This window comes from Erithacus rubecula, assembly GCF_903797595.1.
Source record: "Erithacus rubecula genome assembly, chromosome: 4".
Classification (NCBI taxonomy): Eukaryota; Metazoa; Chordata; class Aves; order Passeriformes; family Muscicapidae; genus Erithacus; species Erithacus rubecula.
Genome location: NC_136686.1, coordinates 8310147 through 8330223, shown reverse-complemented (window position 1 = coordinate 8330223; position 20077 = coordinate 8310147). Strand labels below are relative to the sequence as shown.

At 40.0% G+C, this 20077-nt stretch overlaps 1 protein-coding gene across 1 annotated transcript in view; it reads left to right on the top strand.

The window, feature by feature from the left end:
- ANO2 (anoctamin 2) overlaps positions 1-20077 on the top strand; it is a 154156-nt gene that overhangs the window by 61324 nt on the left and 72755 nt on the right. The window contains 3 exon segments of the mRNA XM_079303102.1: positions 497-657; positions 4523-4605; positions 14675-14758. Coding sequence (XP_079159228.1) covers positions 497-657; positions 4523-4605; positions 14675-14758 — 328 coding nt within the window.

The window sequence follows — 20077 nt, the reverse complement described above, 5'->3', positions numbered from 1 at the left end:
AATCTGTAAAAAAATATTTTCTCTCATATTTTTGTGCTACCATATAAAAAAAATTGTATTTTGTCATGAGGACTGAATTTCCTTTGTGACTATTTGAGTGTTTCAGTGATTTAAATCTGATCTGTATCAAACCACTGACTGCAGAGATGCAGACTCCACTTATGTGTTTAAATTTTGATTTTTTAGTGTGTTTTTTTAGTGTCTTCAGTGATGTTGTCTTCCTTAGCTGATCAATACAGTGCAGTGATCTTTCTGGTTGAGTGTTGCATAATTTTGCCGTTAGTAAGATGCCTATGAGGATTTAAAAAAATTACTGTCCAGGGCAATGAACCTTGAGGAAACACACAACTCCTGTTCTCTACAAGTGCAGGCCACAAATATTGCAGAGATAATAATAGCTTGTAATAGCTGTGATGTGCTGCTTGGTATCACTACTGCACATCCATAGTTTCTGAGCTGGAATTCTCAGAGGAACCTGTGCCCTTGTGTGTCCCAGCAAAGAGATGTGTGACCAACACAATGCCTTCACCATGTGCCCACTGTGTGACAAGTTCTGTGATTACTGGAACCTCAGCTCTGCCTGTGCCACTGCTCGAGCGAGTCACTTGTTTGACAACCCTGCCACGGTTTTCTTCTCCATCTTTATGGCTCTCTGGGGTGAGTATTGCCTTGCAAGCTAACAGTGCCATTTGATGTTTGGGCTCTTCACAGATTAACAGGGGGTTGTTTGATTGAATGTGATCCCTATGGCTTTTGGAAGCTGCCAATCCTTAGAGATCTGTGTTGTTGGCTGAGGAAAGCAATATCACTGTCAACAGCAAACTCTGGAATAAATGGAGTTGTGTAGTTCAGGGAAGAAAAAATGTCCTTTCTTCCTCTGCTGCCGTGTTTAGAATCAAGACTCATCAAGTTTAGAAAATATCTACCAGATCATCAAGTCCAGGCTTTGACTGATCTTCTCCTTGTTAACTAAACCAGAGCACTGAGTGCCACGTTCAGATGTTGATGAAACATCTCCAGGGATGGTGACTCCTCCCTGGGCAGCCCCTTCCAGTTCCAATGGGAAGAAATTCTTCCTGATGTCCAACCTGAACCTCCCCTGGCACATCTTGAGGCCATTTTCCACGGAGGAAATTGTGCCATTAATGGCACTTCTAAACTTTGCCATGTATTTGCTAATTTTTCTTCATTTTCCGTCAATATGTGAAACCGTTTTAACACCTTCTGCCTTTGAGGCCAGAATGTGTTTGAGGATTGGTATGGTGCAGACAGTTGAAAGGGTCTAATTTAAGCACAGTCTCACTTCCTTGTGGACAATTCAGTCACATAATTTTATCAAAACTTTATGGGATTCCAAGAGCAATGGAACTATTATCATTTTAATTATAATATATTTTAGAATATCCCATTTAAACAAACTTGCTTTTCTTTAATGGCAAATATCCCTGTCTCCATGAGGATATCAAAACACTTCATAAACATGAATGAATGCGTTGTAGCATTACTCTTATTGTTTCTGGCCTCACCTCTGCCCTGAAAAGTATGTGTACTGTGCTTGCATGAATTATTGCTGGTGTTATGCTCTCTATTACTCTAGAGCTTGTTTATTGTGAAAGTTAAGTGTGCTATTGCCACTGTAAAACGATTTTTATTTCCCTATTTATTGCTCCCAAAATGAAATTATTATCCTTAATATGAAACTGAGCAAAATGTTATTGTGTTATACCCATCCCTCAACCAGTATGTTATTATTTGCAAGCCTATTAAGATTTTACAGCTTATTTTAGAAGGGACTGATTGGTAGATTGGCTTTGGGTGAGGACAGCAGAAAGTTTTTAAGGAACTTGCAGACAGAGCACATCATGGAAACAAAAAGCATTTATTTACCAGCTCCTAGAAGCCCTAGAGCAAATGTTAGAGAATATGTGAGAATTATGACTGAGAATTTAAAAAAAGATGATGAACTTATAGACTCTAAGAATAATTTATTTTACTACTTCAGATTACAGGGTAGACTGGCACATTAAGTGTTACCTGCTGCTGTGAAGCTTAAGATAAATACAATATCATTTTGCTGAAAGAGAAAGTTTACTGTAAACTGACATCCATGTAAATGGAAATTGCCACTGAACCTCATCCAGAACAATTGTATTTTAGTATCAGCAATATGCGAAAGAAAATGTTGATATATCCTTGCACTAAGACAAATTAGTAGAATCTGCTATGGAACAAAACAGGACAAAAAGTTCCGTATGCACTGCTTTTAAAAGAAGCATGTAAGATTAACAAAATTCTTTCAGTACTGTAGCCCTCCTCCAAAAAATGTTTCCCACAGATTAGAAAAATCTGTTCTTGGGACCATGATAACTGAGCTTGTCAGTTCAAGAAACTGCAGCCGGCACACACAAAGAGCAGCAAAGCAAAATAATGGAGCCCTTACTAACTCTGCCCAGCTTTCCTGTTAAGTATTAGATTACACCAAATTTTGCTGCCCTACTATTAGAGGGTGTGCTGGTTCTATCTAGAGCTCAATCTTTTGACTGGCAGAGCTCACTCACACAGCTATTCCAGCTGTATATTTTAAAAAGCAACCTATGGTGATCTGGGCCAGCTTTACTTCAGGAGGATGTTGGGCACAGGAATTCTTTTGTCTTGTTTGTCTTCTCCCATTGTTTAGAAAGCAGAAGGCTCCCTGTGATCAATATCTCCAAAATAATCATGCTTTTACTGATCTTGATTTCTTGTGAAGTGCCATAGTGATTCCTCCTGTAAGTGTCCATATTCACAGTAATGCCTGGCTGACTGGGCTTGATGTCACTGGTGTCCTGGTGCTGAATTTCAGTGTTGGATATTTTTATTAGAAATTTTACAGAATCACAGAATAGTTTGGGTTGGAAGAGACCTTAAAGCTCATTCAGTTCCACCCTCCTGCCATGGGCAGGGACACCTTCCACTATCCCAGGTTGCTCAGAGCCCCATCCAACCTGGCCTTGGACACTGCCAGGGATGGGGCAGCCACAGCTGCTCTGGACACCCTGTGCCAGGGTCTTCTCACCCTCACAGGGAACAACTTCTTCCCATTATCCAATCCAAACCTGCTGTCTGTCAGTTCAGTTTTCTGCTGGTGTAAATCAATGCAGACGTGCTGATTTCAGAGCAGCTGCTGCATCAAGCCAAGTACGTTCTTATAGAGCTAAATGTGGAACTGAGTTTTTGTATAACAGGAAAGAATGGAATGAGTCATCGCACCCTATAAAATAACCAAATGTTTTTGTATTTAGGATATCTAAAAACCCTTGAGTTTTCAAACCATGCTAAATATAGCTTTTATATGTTCTCTCTTCTGTAAGGGAGAAACACAGATTACAACTTAGTTGCTTAATGTCTGGATTTGCTTTCGGTGTGCTGCCAGTCCTGTCTTTAAAAGATATTTATTTCTTACATGGTGGGATGATACCTGTGAGGAAAATATTTGCAGCTAACTATTGGGATAGATTATGACTTGTAAGAGCCAGGTTGTTTTCACAGAGTTTCCACTTTCCTCAGTGCTATCTGACAGTGTAGATGCAGTCAAGGGAAGCTGATCTGATTCTCCACTGTTGTCTGTCTTGTGGGGCTACCTACAAGATATTCAAAGTGATGTAAACACTGCTATGATCTAGCAGTGTTTTTACAATACCCTTTTCACCCACTGAAAAAGTGAGATGAAGCACAAGAAAATGGAAAACAGTGCCCCAGTTGTTTATATATGTAGTTTTAATTGTTAGAGTTTTGGGGTTTTTTGGGTTTTTTTGTTGTTTTTTTTTAGTTGGCGTGTACTGGTTTAGTATTGATATTGTTATCTGAAAATATGTGTCCACAACCCAAGACTTATAAGTGCTATTTCTAATAAATCTGTAAGTCCATAAATTGTAAGCAACTAGGAAAAGGCTATATTGAGGAAACAGCAATTATGAGAGGACAGCCAGGAGACTGTAAATATGAGACACCAGTAAAACATCTGTTCCTTCTTATTAATAAAAAAAGGAGAAGCAGAAGGCTGAACCAGGGGCTAGTCCTTTAGGGCAAAATGACCATGTCTATGAAGGACAAAAGCATTTAACTACACCATTATAATTTATTTCAAAATATCTTTTTCTACATCTTGATGGGGATCTTAGTTATTTCAGTAGCAGGCTAAACCTACCTCAGAATGCTTCATGGTAAATTAAGAGAGATGGTATTTTCCATGGATATCCACAGTTATGGGTTCAGTTCCATTCCCTGGCAAGAACTTAACAGTGACTCCGGACAACCCATGTTCCATCTTTCTGTATTTTATTTTAAAAATACAGAAATTATTGTTCCTGTGCTTTTCTTGAATTCTTTCTTTAAAATTGGGCCTGAGGCTGTTTCTTAGTGCTTAATATTAAAGGGTCTAGCTTAATAGGATTTAAATATCAGTTGAAGCTTATAAGTAACACAAATGTTGGCCACAAGGCTTTGGATTAATAATTTTTAAAACTACTAATTTCTTGTAAAGCCACCATGTTCCTTGAACAATGGAAGCGTTTGCAGATGAGATTGAGTTACTTCTGGGATCTGACTGGACTGGAAGAAGAAGAAGTAAGTCTCCTCTCCTTGGGCTAATTTACTTTGTTAATTATTCAATGGATGTATATTATATAAACAAAGATGTATGGATTTCTCATGAGTGTTCTCCAGACCAATGCAGTTCATAGCTGTGTTTAGATAAAGGACTGTAACTGTTAAAGTTTTGATTATCAATGTTTATTTAGGAAATCCTCACTATATCTTACTGGTTCAGCACTGTGAAGTTAATAATGAATGTTGGAAAGGATTATAAGGTAAGAGCAGATCATGTTTTGCTGAGAATGCCCATATTATATAGTGATAGACTTTATAGTGCGCAGTAACGCAATAATGCTGAATAGATACTTTGTCATGTGCTTCATTACGTGTAACAAGAATTCTGTGTGATGATGATAGCCACAGGTCTCATTACCATCAGCAATTCTTGCCTCCAGGTCTGGGTGACATCTGTGATACTTAGGTACACAATCCCAAGCTCTTGGTGCTTACCAACAGAGTTGTTTCAAAACAATAAATGGTGTGGGTGTCTTCATAAAGAGTTTTTCAATGAGCCATGACTGAAAATTGACTGAAAATGAGATGTACTTGTTCATTGGTACTTAGCAATGTCCCAAATTTTCTTATCAGTTCTGTCTTTTGGTCTGTTCTAATTGCTATCTATCATCCAAGGATTCATTTCTAACCCTGACTAAAGAGAGTGCAGTTACTAAAGTCATAAATAAATATCATGCTAAGAACAGGTAGACTTTGCACTTTGCCCTGGCAGTAGATGCTGAGATGTCTCTAGAACAGGATCATATTCAGTAATTCAGAGCTGTCTTGCTTTTCTGGGAGGATTTGAATCAATTTCTTCTCTTTGTGTTCCAGCATAGTTCCTTAAACAACAAGCTACCTACAAATCTTCAGCGCTGGTAGCTGAGCTCAGCTCTAACAGGAGAGTACAAACACCATAGGGGAAAAGCTGACATGATGGAATTAATGATGTAGGATGGTAGTGATGCTATTCCTCTATTTCCTATTACCCAGATCAAAATATTTGGATGAAATAAGAAGATAACCCTGAGAACAGACTGCATGCTCCAGTATTCCTCTTCTTCCATCACTATCCCGTAATGCAGAAATATTCCTTCACTGGTGACTTGGCAACAGCCTCCTCTCTTTTGTCTCTGTTTCTCAGCTTTTTCATGGCTCTCTCCCTGCTATGATGTGGATGATGCCCACAGTACAACCCAGTAATCCCAGTCTGTGACTTGTGACCAGTGCACTAGCACATCAGAAATTATTGCTTGTCTCACAAGGGATGCCAAACTGCTCCCTGCCAGAGATGCACCAACTTCGGGGCAAACTGAGAGGCTGGAGAGAAAACTCTGGGCTTTGTGGCATATTTGGTGAACCACCATATTGTTCTGATTTTCTGAAGGCCTCCCATGCCTCCCACCATCAGGCAACAGGAGGACATCTGGTGGATGAAGGGGAGTGGAAATGGGTCTCTGCTTGGGGAGGTAATAAAAATTCCTCCTGACCCCCATCACCTACCCAGATGCCACTCCAGAACAGGTACGAGGCCTGGATCCAGAAGGTCAGCCAGATGGTGTAGAAGAAAATGTTCTGCCAATGGGCCTCCCAATAACACTTCATCTGTCAGATGGATCACTACCTCTGACATTAAAAAGAAAAGAAGAACAGTCATAGTGGTGACTCCCTTCTGAGGGGAATGAAAGGATAGGACCCACCCCACAGGGATGTTTGCTGCCTCCCTGGGCTGGGTACAGGATATCACTGAGAGACTCCCTGGGCGGATCCAGCCCTCTGACTATTACCCACTGCTGATACTCCAGGTTGGCAGTCATGAGATGGAAAAGAGGAGTGTCAGGACAATTAAAAGGGACTTTAGGGCACTGGGTCAAGTGGATGATAGGGCAGGAGTGCAGGCAGTGTTCTGTTCAGTCCCTTTGGCAGCAGAGAAAAATTGTGAAAGGAATAGAAGAGCCCACATTGTCAACAAGTGCACAAGAGTTAGTGTCATCAGCAGAATTTTGGGTTCTTTGATCATGGGCCAACTTCTATGGCACCTGCCCTGCTGGAGCTGAATGGGCTCCATCTCTCTGTTAAGGGCAGAAGGATTTTAGCTCATGGACTGTCAGAACTCATTGAGAGGGCTTTAAACTAGGACTGAAGGGGAAAGGGGATTTCTGGAAGCAAGCCCGAGGGTGGTAAGCTGAGCTAGGAGTGAAATCAGTAGCCCAGCTGAGGTGCATGTATACCAATGCATGCAGAATAGGTGATAAACAAGGAGAGGCCATGGTGCAGCAGCAGAGCTCTGATGTACTCACCATCACAGAAACATGGTGGGACAGCTCACACAGCTGGAGCACTGCACTGGATGGCTATGAGCTCTTCAGAAGAGATTGGAAATGGGGAAGAGGTGGAGGGGTGGTCCTAAATATTAGGGAGGATTTGATGCCATAAGTATTAAAACTAATTATAATGGAGTTGAATGCTTATGGGTAAGAATTAAGAGGAAGGCCAACAAGGCTGACATCCTACTGGGAGTCTGTTATCATCCACCCAACCAGAGAGAAGAGGTGGACAACTTATTCTATAAGCAGCTGCACAATGTTTAAGGATCATCAGCCCTTGTTCCTGTAAGTGATTTTTACCTACCAGATATCTGCTGGGAACTTAATACAGCAGGAAAGAGGTAGTCCAGGAAGGTTAAAAGGTATATGGAGGATCACACACACACTTTTTGTCACTGCTGGTGAGTGAGCCCACCAGGGGAGTGACTGTGTTAGACTTGCTGTTTGTAAATAAAGATGGGCTGGTGGGAGATGTGGTGGTTGGAGGCTGCTTGGGGCATTGTGATAATGAAATGATAGAGTTCTTGATATTTGATGAAATCAGGAGGAACATCAATAAGTCTTTTATACAGGACTTCTGAAGGGCAGACTTTGGCCTATTTAGGAGACTTACTCAGAGGGTTCCTTGGGAAGCAGCCCTTAAAAACAAAGGAGTTCAGGAAAGGTGGGAATGCTTCAAAACAGAGATCTTGAGGGCACAGGAAGAAACTGTACCTGTGTGCTGAAAGATGAAGGCAAATGTCCAGCCTGGATGGGCAATGAGCTTTTGAAGGAAGTTAGGAATTAAAAGAGGATGTTTCATCTCTGGAAGGAGGGCCAGGTCTCAAAAAGTATTTAAGGGGGTTGCTAGGGCATGTAGGAAAAAAAAATAGAGAGGCCAAAGCTCAGTTAGAACTTAATTTGGCAACTTTTGTAAAGGATATTAAAAAATGTTTTTACAAATACATTAATGGCAAAAGGAAGGGTAATACCAACCTTTGTTCTCTACTGGATGTGGGAGGAACTTAGTAACTGCAGATGAGGAGAAGTTGGAAGCACTTAACACCTTCTTTGCCTCAGTTTTTAATGGGAAGATGGCTTGTTCTCAGGACAACTGTCCTCCTGGGATGGTAGATGGTGTCAGGGAGCAGAATGGTCCCCCTGTTGTTGCAGAGGAGGTAGTCAGAGAGCTTCTGAGTGCCTTGGGTATTCATAAATCTATGGGACCAGATGAAATCCATCCCAGGGTGATGAGGGAGCTGGCAGATGAGCTTGCAAAGCTGCTCTCCATCATTTATCAACAGTCCTGGCTCACTGGGGAGGTTCCAGATGACTGGAAGATGGCCAATTATTAGTGGCACCACATTGCTGGCTTCAGGGTTCCAACAGCCAGCGTGGCATTCATTCACAAAAAGGGTGGGAAGGAGGATCCTGGTAATTTTAGGCCAATTAGCCTGACCTCAGTACCTGGTAAGGTCATGGAACAGTTTATACTGAGTGCCATAACACAGCACTTACAGGATGGCCAGGGTATTAGACCCAGCCAGTGTGGGTTTAGGAGGGGTAGGGCTTGTTTGGCAAACCTGGTCTCCTTTTATGACCGTGTAACCTGCCTGGTGCATGCAGGTGGATGTTGTCTATTTAGATTTCAGCAAGGCCTTTGACACTGTCTCTCACCCCTGGAAAATCTGGCAGCCCATGGCTTGGACAGGAGCACTCTTGGCTGGGTTAAGAACTGGCTGGATGGCCAGGCCCACAGAGTGGAGGTGTACAGTGCTGCATCCAGCTGGGGATCAGTCACCAGTGGTGTCCCTCAGGGATCTGTGCTGGGGCCAATTCTTTTTAACATTTTTATTGATGACATGGATGAGGATATTGAGGTTTTCATTAGTAAATTTGCAGATGACACTAAGCTGGGAGCATGTGTTGATCTGTTGGAAGGTAGGAGGACTCTGCAGAGGGACTTGGAATGGTTGGAGGGATGGGCAGAGTCCAGTGGGATGAAGTTTATTAAATCCAAGTGCCAAATCCTGCATTTTAACAAAAAAACCCCCTGCAACATTACAGGCTGGGGACAGTGTGGCTGGACAGTGCCAGCCATGTGCCCTGGTGGCAAAGAGGTCAATGGCCCCTGGCCTGGATCAGGAATAGTGTGGCCAGCAGGAGCAGGGGGGTCATTCTTCCCCTGTACTCAGCTCTGGTGAGGCCACACCTCGAGGGCTGTGCCCAGTTCTGTCCCCTCAGTTTAGGAAGGACGTTGGAGGCATTGTGTCCAGAGGAGGGAACAAGGCTGGCGAGGAGCTTGGAGCACAAACCCTGTGAGGAATGACTGAGGGAGCTGGGGGTGTTTATCCTGCGGAAAAGGAGACTCAGATTGACCTTATCACTCTCTACAACTCCCTGAAAGGTGACTGTGATCAGGTGGGGTTGGTCTCTTTCTCCAGGCAGCACTGACAGAACCAGAGGACACAGTCTTAAGACAAGCCACAGGAAATACAGGTTAGATGTCAGAAAAAAGTTTTTATGGCAAGAATGATCAGGTACTGGAATGATCTGGCTGAGGAGGTGGTGGAGTCACCATCCCTGGATGTGTTTAAAAAACTGGGTGTGGCACTTGGTGCCATGGTTAAGTTGAGGTGTTAGGGCATGGGTTGGACTCGATGATCTTGAAGGTCTCTTCCAACCTGTTGATTCTGTGATTCAAGGTCATCACTCACAGTAAAAAAATCATATGTTTAGCTTAATATTTGCAAAATGCTGTGAAAGAATCTATAGGTTTGTGAGGTCCTGTGATGAAGAGGCCTGAAATGGTAAAAGTCTGTGGACAGGAACTGTGGGATCAGCAAGAATCCTTTGTTTATGACAAGTGAAGGAGTGCCAGACAAATCTCAGCACAGCTGAAGAATTAGGAACTTAGAATCATAAAATAAGACTGGAATGGACCTTGAGGGGCCATCCCTTGTGCATTGTAGGATCAAGTCTACTTAAATCATTATGAAGAGATATTTGTCTAATTTGTTCTTAAATAAATCCTGCAGTGGAGATTTCAATTCCTCCCTAGGTAATCTACTCTAATGCTTCTCTATCTGTACTTCTAACAAGCTTTTCCTAGTGATTTTTAAATCTCCTTGCTGCATGCCAATTTTTTTCTCTCTCTTTTTTTTCCTTACTTTATCTTTCAAAGATCAAGAAAGGGATTAAATTCTGTCCTCTTTTCAGCATAATTCAACTCAATATCACATTTCTGTCATCCTTGTTTGTTTAAGATGAACAAGCCTCTGCTCTTACAGTCTTAGTTCCTAAATATTTTTAGAGACTTATAGAACCACAGAATGCTTTGGGTTAGAAGGGACCTTATAGATTATCTTCTTCCACTGACAGAGAGGTTTAGATTGGATATCAGAGCAAATTCTTCTCTGTGAGGGTTATGAGGCCCTGGCACAGGTTTCCCAGAGAAATTGTGGCTGCCCCATCCCTGGAAAGTCAGGTTGGATTGGGCAGCCTAGTCTAGTGGAAGGTGTCCCTTCCCATGGCAAAGGGTTGGAAGTGGATGATCTTAGAGATTTCTTCCAACCCAAGGCATTCTGTGATTCTATGATTTGCACAATTCCACTCATCAGTATAGGAGTATTTAAATGGGTTGGATTTGAATTGCATAATGAACAACCATAAATGATGCTATGTTCTGCTACAATTACCCACAAAATATGTTATCTGCCATTGAAATGGCAGCATTTGGTTGTTTGGTCCTAGCTTAAAGGAGCTTCAATATCTGATGCCAAATTTCAAAATTTAGTTTACAGGTATTTGTCCAAAGCATTACCACTGTTCTTGCTCAATGAAAGCAAACTAATCCCATAATAGAATCTTATAGTTTCTTTGACTAGTTCTGCTTTACATTGTACTAGAATATCTTTCATAATTGAGTTCTTGTATAGTTGCTCGGTAGCTTTTAACACCCCTAAACTTGTATTCATGCTACATGATTTTTTCAAGCTTGTGCTTTAATTTTTCATTAATCAGATTTGTTTTGAAAGCGATCTGATCTAAAAAGATTATGGTCATCCATCAGTGACTCCACGCTGACATATAAAATTGTTTTTCCTTGGACAAGCATCTCATTAACAGGGCAGTTTAAACAGATCCTTGGTGTGAATGACAAACCCTTCCCTAGACTTCTCACCCCCTTTATTCTATGTCACCATCATAAGAAATAAAGGGTTTAAGTCCTTGATTGCTAACAATTAACCCTTTTGCAGCAGAGAGCAGCTGGGCTCTCTATTCTGTTCATTCCACATTTTCATCTTTCTTTGGGGCAGCAGCTGGATCATTCCAATTTTTATTTGTGTAAACTTTCCTTCCCAACAGTGTGCACTGCTTAGCTGCTCTGCTTGTGTTCAGGATGTTAGAATAAAGCTGTTAAAGGAATTTGAAGTGGGTCTTTGCCTTTACTTAGAGTATATGGCTTATTTTTTCTGATAACTACTTTGGTCTGTCTAATCTGGGATAGTTGCTAAGGTTCTAATTTTTTTTTTTTTAAACACGTTCCATGTGAATGTCATGCATGTTTATAAAATTTCATTATCACTTTCTTTCTAAATCAAAGGGAAATTAAGGAGAGATTGGTTCACATTATTTATTCTTATCAGACTGGATCTTATCTACAGAGGCTTAATTTAATGGAGAGTGGATACACATGTGTATGTTTGAGGCAAATCCTGGAGACCACTCTCAGGGAAAATTCCCACTGACATCAACATGAGTTTTGCTTGAGTAGAAACTTCATGTTTTGGCTTTTTGTTTTCAGAATGGGAATTATTGTTTTCTACTCGGAGCTCTCATTTGGCCTCGCAGTACCTTGGCTCACATGGTTTTCAATAAGTATCTGGCAGCTGTACTGGCAAACTTCCAGCATCCTGGGATTCAGATCTATCCCTACATGGACATTTGGCCTTTGTGAAATCATCGCAACTATTTCTAGCTTGTTTTCCTAAGTGTATAACTCTTCCCATTTTCAGACAAAGAATTGATTCTGAATCACACTCTTTTTACAGCTGAGTGAAATTGCCCCTTCACATCCATGGATGCATGGGTCAAACATCCCTAAGTCTGGCCTGTACAGAAATATTTTGTGCAAAATATTCATTAAAGGAATATATACAAAATGCATTCCAGGGAGCTCTGTGGTCTGTTCAGTCAAGGATAAGATGACTTGGCAGATTCAACAAAGACAGATCAACAACTATTCCAATCCAGATGTAGGTGTATGAAAGGCAGTTATAAAAGGACACTGGAATGTCTTACTAGGAAAACTAAACATAACTTGTTTAGTTATTTGAACAGAATGTGCTCTCAGAGCAAAACTGTCAATACAAAAAATAAGTTAGCATACAATGTTTTGCTTGGAATTTATTTTCTTTACTTCACCTTCTTTTCATTCAAATCCCTTTTCAAAAGCTGCTCTGACAGGCTGCCCCTGATGTATGAGAATGCTTTGCTTAGCAGAAAGTAAGAGAAGAACAGGAAGAAAACTGATTCAGGTTTTCAGTAGCACAGTCTATTTAGATCTCCTCAGTTTCTTACAGTTTCATTCATCTCCTTTCCCTACTTTAACTGAGGTGTCTCCTCTTACGCAGCCATCCATGCCAGATGTCTTTGTCCTTTCTTCATTTAAGTCTAAAGATATTTGTTACATCCAGCCTCTGAATTTTATGTAAGGAAGCATTATAGCAAATAATGCAAATCAACACAAGCCAGTGAAAACTTAAAAAGCATCAGGACACAGGTGTTGATTGCAGCATCTTTAAATGCTTATTTTTAGATCTCTGTCTGTCCTTTTCCCCACCTGCTGCTGCTGCTTTATTAATGTTAGAGTTTACCCATGCCTCACTATTTATTGGAGTTCCACGTGTTGTCCAGAGCAGGGACATCAAGATGATCAGAGGAATGGAGAACCTCTCTTACAAGGAAAGACTGAGGGAATTGGGATGGTTCCCTGGAGAAGGGAAGGCTTTGGGGTGACCTCATTGTGGCCTGAAGGGAGCCACAGGAATGATGGAGAGAGACTCTTGACAAGGGCCTGGAGTGACAGGACAAGGGGCAATGGCTTCACACTGGCAGAGAGCAGGGTTAGATTGGATATTGGGAAGGAATTGTTCTCTGAGGGTGGTGAGGCCCTGGCAGAGGTTGTTCAGAGCAGCTGTAGCTGCCCCATCCCTGGAAGTGTCCCAGGCCAGGTTGGATGGGGCTCTGAGCAACCTGGGGTAGATACCCAGAAGAGAAGTGTCTACTGTGTGTGTCTCAAACACTGATATTGGGATAAGCCACAGAGCCAAATAAGGATTGCTGGTGATCACAGACAAGGATTGTTGGTACCAGCATGCCAGGAGGAAGAACAAAATGTGACTGGTGAAGGGTTTATATGTGGAGGTAGAGCAGAACTTTTGTGAGGCAAACACCTTGATCAAGTCCACAAGATGCACAACAAAAAAAGGAGCAGGAATCTGGCTGAGAAGTGGGGCACAGACTGTAGGGGGAATCAAGACCACCCAAGACCCCAGAAAGCCTCTGGTCCATTTCCAGGAAGGTCTGAAAGGATGGAGGTTTCATGATTACTTATTTGCATTGAAAGCAAGAAACTTATCTTTAGGGGGAGAAACCCCCTAAAAAGGTACCCCCAGCAGGCCTAGGTGGCACCCTTTGGCATCCTGGACATTCCATCACTCCATCAGAGTTCAACACTGGATTTAGGGCTGCTGATCTCTTATTAATCTCCTTTTCTCTCTTCACTTTCATCTCATTCTTTTAACCAAAGCTCGCTGCCATGTTGTTTTATAGTAGGTTAGGGACTACATACCAATTCCATGCCAAGTGTGTAATTTGTAATTAAATCTTTTTGATTGTTTGTAAGACCCTGTGACTTTTGTCATTCCTTACAACCAAAAACATTTACACATCACATGGCAGGGGGGTTGGAACAAAATGTAAGGATCCTTCCAACCCAGACTATTCTAAGATTCAATATTTAAAGGTACCTTTTGAATGCATTAAGAAAATATGATGATTAGAATAAAAAATAGTTTGGAGCTCTCACTGCATTTATATTCTCACATGCAACAGACAGTGGTGAGGGTTGTGTGTGCTGTGGTGAAAATGTTACAGATACAGAAAATGAACACCACCTGTATCTCTCATGGAATTCTGGTGAAGTTCCATGTAGGCCCCATTCTATTGCTCATGAGGATTTATTAATTTTAAATTATTTTTATTCTCTTCATGACCATCAGATTAATTAAAAAATGTTAATACCAGGTTTTTTTTATAGGGCTGATATGTAAGAGTTCTAATTATAGTAAAGAGGGATGATATGACCAAAGTTGTAGGAATAGCCTTTTTTGTGGGAGATGTCCATCCAAATTCCAGCTCTGAAGGAATTCAGAATTTGGTGGGAATGAGGAGATGCATGATACTTGTCTCTTTTATGAGCTGCTCACTTGAAAAGCCTGGTAAATTTTTGTCAGCTTGCTTAATTTATGATGTAATTTGGGAAAAAAATCTGTTTTTCAAGGGCACATTGAAAGGTTATTAATTAGGGAAGCTGGGACAGATCTGACAATCTAGTCCAAAAGCTGTGTGGAGTTGATTCATCTCAATGGCTGTGTTTGTCAATAAATGACCAAAAATTTTTGGGCATTTTCTCTTAATTATAATCCCATTTGTTTCTTTATTTTTGTATTTTTCAGGAGCATCCCAGGCCAGAATATGAAACCAAACTGTTGCAGAAAAAGATGAAAAATAAAAACATCATGACAGAAAATTCAAATGAGGTGAGATGCAGCTTACTCTTCTCATTTATGTGGGATTTGTGTTATGTTGTGATTGTATTTTTGTCTGTCTCACAGATGTTTCAAAAGCCAATTTTTGGTACTCTTAATTAGCCTTTTGAGTTGGTAGATGGTGGTGTGCTGAAATGCAGGCCTGCAGTGCCATTGCAGGGCTTTGAGGTCATGTTTTTCAAAGCAAAGCAATTTGCATAGAAATGGGGTTGGCAGGTGGTTCAGGATCTAATCTGTAGACTAGTGCCTGATTCTCAAGATAATCACCACAGAATTCTTATAGCATTCCCTCAGAATGTCAGTACTTTCTGCACAATGAAGAAAGCAGCTTTTATTATGGTGATTTAATTTGCAAGGGTAACCTTGGTGTCTTTAGTCCTGCTGCAGTTACACAGTTGTGAAGTTTTAATGGTATTTCCAGGACAAATGGAAAAATTGTTGGTAGATCATTTTCAGACTGAAGTGGGTTCAGGATTTTTATGGCTATTTCAAACTTTTTTGAGCAAACACTTTTTAATCAATCTCCTCCTGTAAATTGTAGACTGAAATCTATTTTCTAAACATTCACAAATTCGGTAGTCTTGGTCCATTTGCCTTGGTTAACCACTGCTCATTCCCTGCATTTCATGTGTGTCAGCAAAGTCAAAACATTCCAATACCATGTTCAGCTGCAAAGGAGAAAAAAACCAGTTTAATTTGCTTACAGGTTGAGAATCAGTATCCAAAGTGCAGAATTTTCAATTTTTCAGGTTTGGTCCAACAAATTTAGCTTGTAGAAGAACTTCATTATCCCTTTCCTCTGCTGACCACCATTGTAGAGTGTTTCCAGGAAATCTTCCATTTCAGTGGGCCTGCCTGTCACCTGTTGTGCCCAATCAAACTCCACAGGTGATCATGGAAAGATTCTCAGTTATTTTAGTGGGCTGTTGATCTTGCCCAATAATCAGAGACTCACAGAGAACAGTGGAGTCTTAAACATTACACAGCTCTCTTGGCCTTCCAAGTGAGGAATCTTAGACTGTAAAAATCTAATGAAATAATTGCTGGTCAGCTTTTTTTTTTTTTTTTTTTTTTTTTTTTCTGGCTTAAAGTAAATAGGAATGGGAAACAAGTCAGCCATTGCTGCTATAAAATATTATGATTATCTTGCTTATCTGAGATACAGAAATAATTATAAATTACACACTTAAGGAAAAACAAAAAAGAAACTGAAAAAAATCCCAAACAAAAATCCCCCAAAACCACCAACCAAACAAGAAAACCCCACATGAACCCTAAAGAACAACCCAAGAAGAAATGTTAAGTGAATAGGTTGGAAACAAGTTCCAGCACTACAAAAGTAGGAAAAACTCCTTTCAGACACCAAGAATGAAAAAGCTAGCATAGAATATTTTTTTGTCAAATTGCTTTCTGTGCCAATATGGAGGGAAAAATTACTGAATTTCTGAATTAGTGTTCCCGAAATCACTGAAATATATTCCAAGCAGGTAGGCAGTTTTCCATGAGTGAACATTCTGCTTATTAATTCTGTCCAGCAAACAGCACATTAGTCTGAGTTTGAGAGATGTGTTGCTCAGGCCTTTGTAAGTCAGTATCTTGCGAAATAATGAGAGAAATAGATGTTGGTGTGAGAACTGCAGAAGAGGAAAAAACTAAATATAACAGTTAAATTAAACTATCCTAAGTGTGGAAATGTACCATTACATTTTACTTTGGAAGACTTTGAAAAGTTAGACATTAAAAGTGATGAGTATTTAAGACTGCAATAATTCTTCAGTCTTATTTTAGAGGTTCCAGCCTTTTCTTTTTGCAAGATCATTAGCTCAGGAGATTTTGGGTGGCATATTAATATTTAGGCATAGGTTTCTGTGAGGTCTCTGGTTCAGTATTTCTGTCTTGTTGGGTGGAAGCAAAGGTACAGAACTTTTGTCATATTACCAGGGCAGATCTAGTGGCTGGACAGGCATCAAAGTAGAGATGTCTCTGTAGTTGAAATTCAATTCTAATTTCTTGGTTTTGTGTGAATGCACAGATGCCTGTGAGGTCTCTATCTCTTCATGTCGTGGTTGGTAGTCTAATGTCATGGCATGAGTCTCTATGAAGTTTTTTCCCGAATATTTTTAGCTAACTAGTGTAAATTAAATGCATATTCTTTTGGTGTGCACAACAACTGTAGTGTGCTGTGTTAATATCAAAGGACTGGCTCTGGCACCACTACCTAAAACTTCTCATTACTTATCTGACATGAAGTCAAAAGTCTCCAGTTCAGCAGCTGTGACTTGTTGGGATAGAAATGATGCCAAATGGTGGCTGTTGTGAGAATACTCGTCTAGAGCTCACTTAAAGGCATATATTTCTATAAAATTTCTGGCTTGTTTCCAGTATGTTAATTCCTCTGTTCCAGTGAGGAAGTGACTGGTTTTATGGCAAGAAGCAGCTTTTTATGTGCAAAGCTCTGCATACAGTGGTTTTTTTTTGGTTTTTTTTTTTTCCCTTGCCTTACTCCAACAAGGAGTTCCTGTGAAGATAATTGGGTTATTTTTGCAATGAAGGGACAGGGGCTTGGTTGGGGGCTGCTTTTGTGATTGCAGAAGAAAGGTGACAGCACTTACATCCTCTCTTAAATGATAACTTGGGAATACACTTTCAGAGGAAACCAGCACAGTTTTCCCTCTCTGCTGTTCAAGTCATTAACTTTAATGAGTGTGGAAGATGCCCAGCACCTGTCAGGGCCAGTAAACATATGAGTCACTCTACCCAGGCAGCAAATTCCAAATCAGCCTGATGAGTCTGGCAAGGCAAAGTATGACACATCTATTGTATTACTTGCCCAGTGGGATTTGTGTTCTAGAATACAACTTCATACAAAACACCACTGGGTGTGTTTCCGCTACTGAAATGAGCAAAGAACAAAATTTCACCCTCCACCACCCTATTGAGGCTGTTCAAATAAATATTTTATTGGTTATTTGGAGAGTGAGAAAGAAACTGTGAGGGCTCAGAGCGCTTCACAAAAGATCGGTGTGAAATTACTCTAACAATAACACCCTAAGGTTCTATTGTTTCAGGAGAGAATTCATTTATAGCTGAAAGAGTTTTAACATTTGTGCAAAATGCCTCAGGTTAAGCAGCAAATAGATAAACAGACAGTCCTTATGAATTACAACACTGATTTCAGAAAATGACAAGTTCTAAGGGACTGATTTGGGAAATCTGGAATGATCTGTCTTATAGTCAGGACTACTATTTAATTCTTTATGGTCACAGGATATTTACAAGGACATGTAGTGACAGCATAAGGGGGAATGACTTCAACTGACCAAGAGGAGATTTAGATTAAATATTAGGATGGAATTATTCCCTGTGAGGGTGGTGAGGCCCTGGAACAGGTTGCCAGAGAAGCTGTGGCTGCCCCATTCCTGGAAGTATTGAAAGCCAGGCTGGATGGGGCTCTGAGCAACCTGGGCTAGTTGAAGGTGTCCCTGCCCATGGCAGGGGATTGGAACTGACTGATCTTTAAGGTCCCTTCCAATCCACATTATTCTGTGATTCCTTGCAATGTATAACTCCTTTATTCATGTACAACAAAAGGCATTTTTGTCCTTGCAGCAGAGATGAAGGATTGCACACACGTGTATGAATGCACATCTGATAATACATTCATGCAAACATGGCAGATGCAAGCTTTGTAATGAAGCAATTAATCATATATTTTGCTTTTCTTAAATGAACTATGACACAAAAGATGTGGGTAGAAATATTTAATGAATAAGATTCAATTCCTCTATGTACAGGATGTTAACTGAAAATGTGGTGGGTATTTGCAATTTTCTGATAAGTTGTTCTTCTCTCTCTGCAGTAGTGGCTTCCTCAATTACACAGAGGTCAGGAAATGAAAATTGGTCTCGTACCTGAAAACATACAGATGGGGCTAGATCTAGCTCTCACTGGAGCTGATGGAAAGCCTTCCAGTCATTTCTGTGAGAGATGGATCAGGCCTTTAGTCCTTTTCATTAAATGTCCAGCTGATCTGGCAAACATGATTCAACATCATGTATATATATAGATATATATATGTGTGTATGTGTGTTCTTATCTTTCCTACTTGGCAGGAAAGTAAATAACTCATTCTACATATTTCTCAAGAAAAATTTTCTTTGTAGAAAAAAAAAGGACTTGTCTCTTGGCTTGTGTCATGACTTGGAGAAAATCCTAGGAGCAATAGAATCCAGCATTCTGTCTTTCCTTTAATTAATTTTAAATATTGTATTAGCAGAATAAATTATTTAAATTGTTAATCCAGCTAGTAATGGAAAAAATATATATTTATTTCTGAATCATTGCTTCAGTTAACAATTGAATTAAAGCAAGCTGGTTTGAACAGGAGGGTCTCTAGTGCAAAGAATGATACAGATAAATATGAAGTAGAATTCACATTGCTAATACTTTATATATCTATTCTTAAAATTTCAACATAGCAAAATGTGAAAAAATAATTCTTGCTAGCAGTTGATTCCCTACCAATCTCTATAAGCAAATCTCCCACAAGGACTAAAAACCCTTTCAGATACTGGAGCCCATCTCTTCATTAAGCAAGTACTTGATAAGATTAACTAAAGAAAAAAAAACAACTCTTATTAGTTTATATATTAGCTGAAACTTGGTAGAAGAAACCAAGATAATTGGTCATAAATACCAATATGAATAATCAGATTTATAAAAGAATGTTTTTTCCTTTTCAACTTATTTCTTGCATTATTAACTTTTGAAAATAAAAAATGACTGAATGAAAACAAAATAATAGCTGAAGATGAATGAGGACACTTATTTTATAATCTTGCACAGAGATTTCATCCTCATTTTGTACCTATATTTGTTGCTATTCTGGTTCTTTTAATGTTTATTTGAGTTCTAGGTTATGGAAGTTTCATACCAGAGTATTCATAATCAGAATTTATGTCTTCAAAGGAGTGTTGACACTGTGTTTCAATGTGTTATTTAGATGTGGGGGCTCTTTAATTTTAGAGTACATGGCATTTGTTCAAAGCTTCTCACTGTTGTTGTCTTGGAATTTGGTTATCCTTGTATGGAGTAACATAAGAAATGCAGCTAAAAATGTCCCACTTGCTCCCTGTTTTTCTGAAAATCTACAATGGGATTTATTCTTTTGTATCAGAGAGTTGAACCCAAGGTATGTACAGTGCTGTGCTCCTGTGTCTGCAATTATATTCCAGCCAGACTTCAGTAGGAAATAGCTCTTCCTACACTCTCAATATGAAGTAATAAAATGCTTAAAAGTGCACTAAAGTA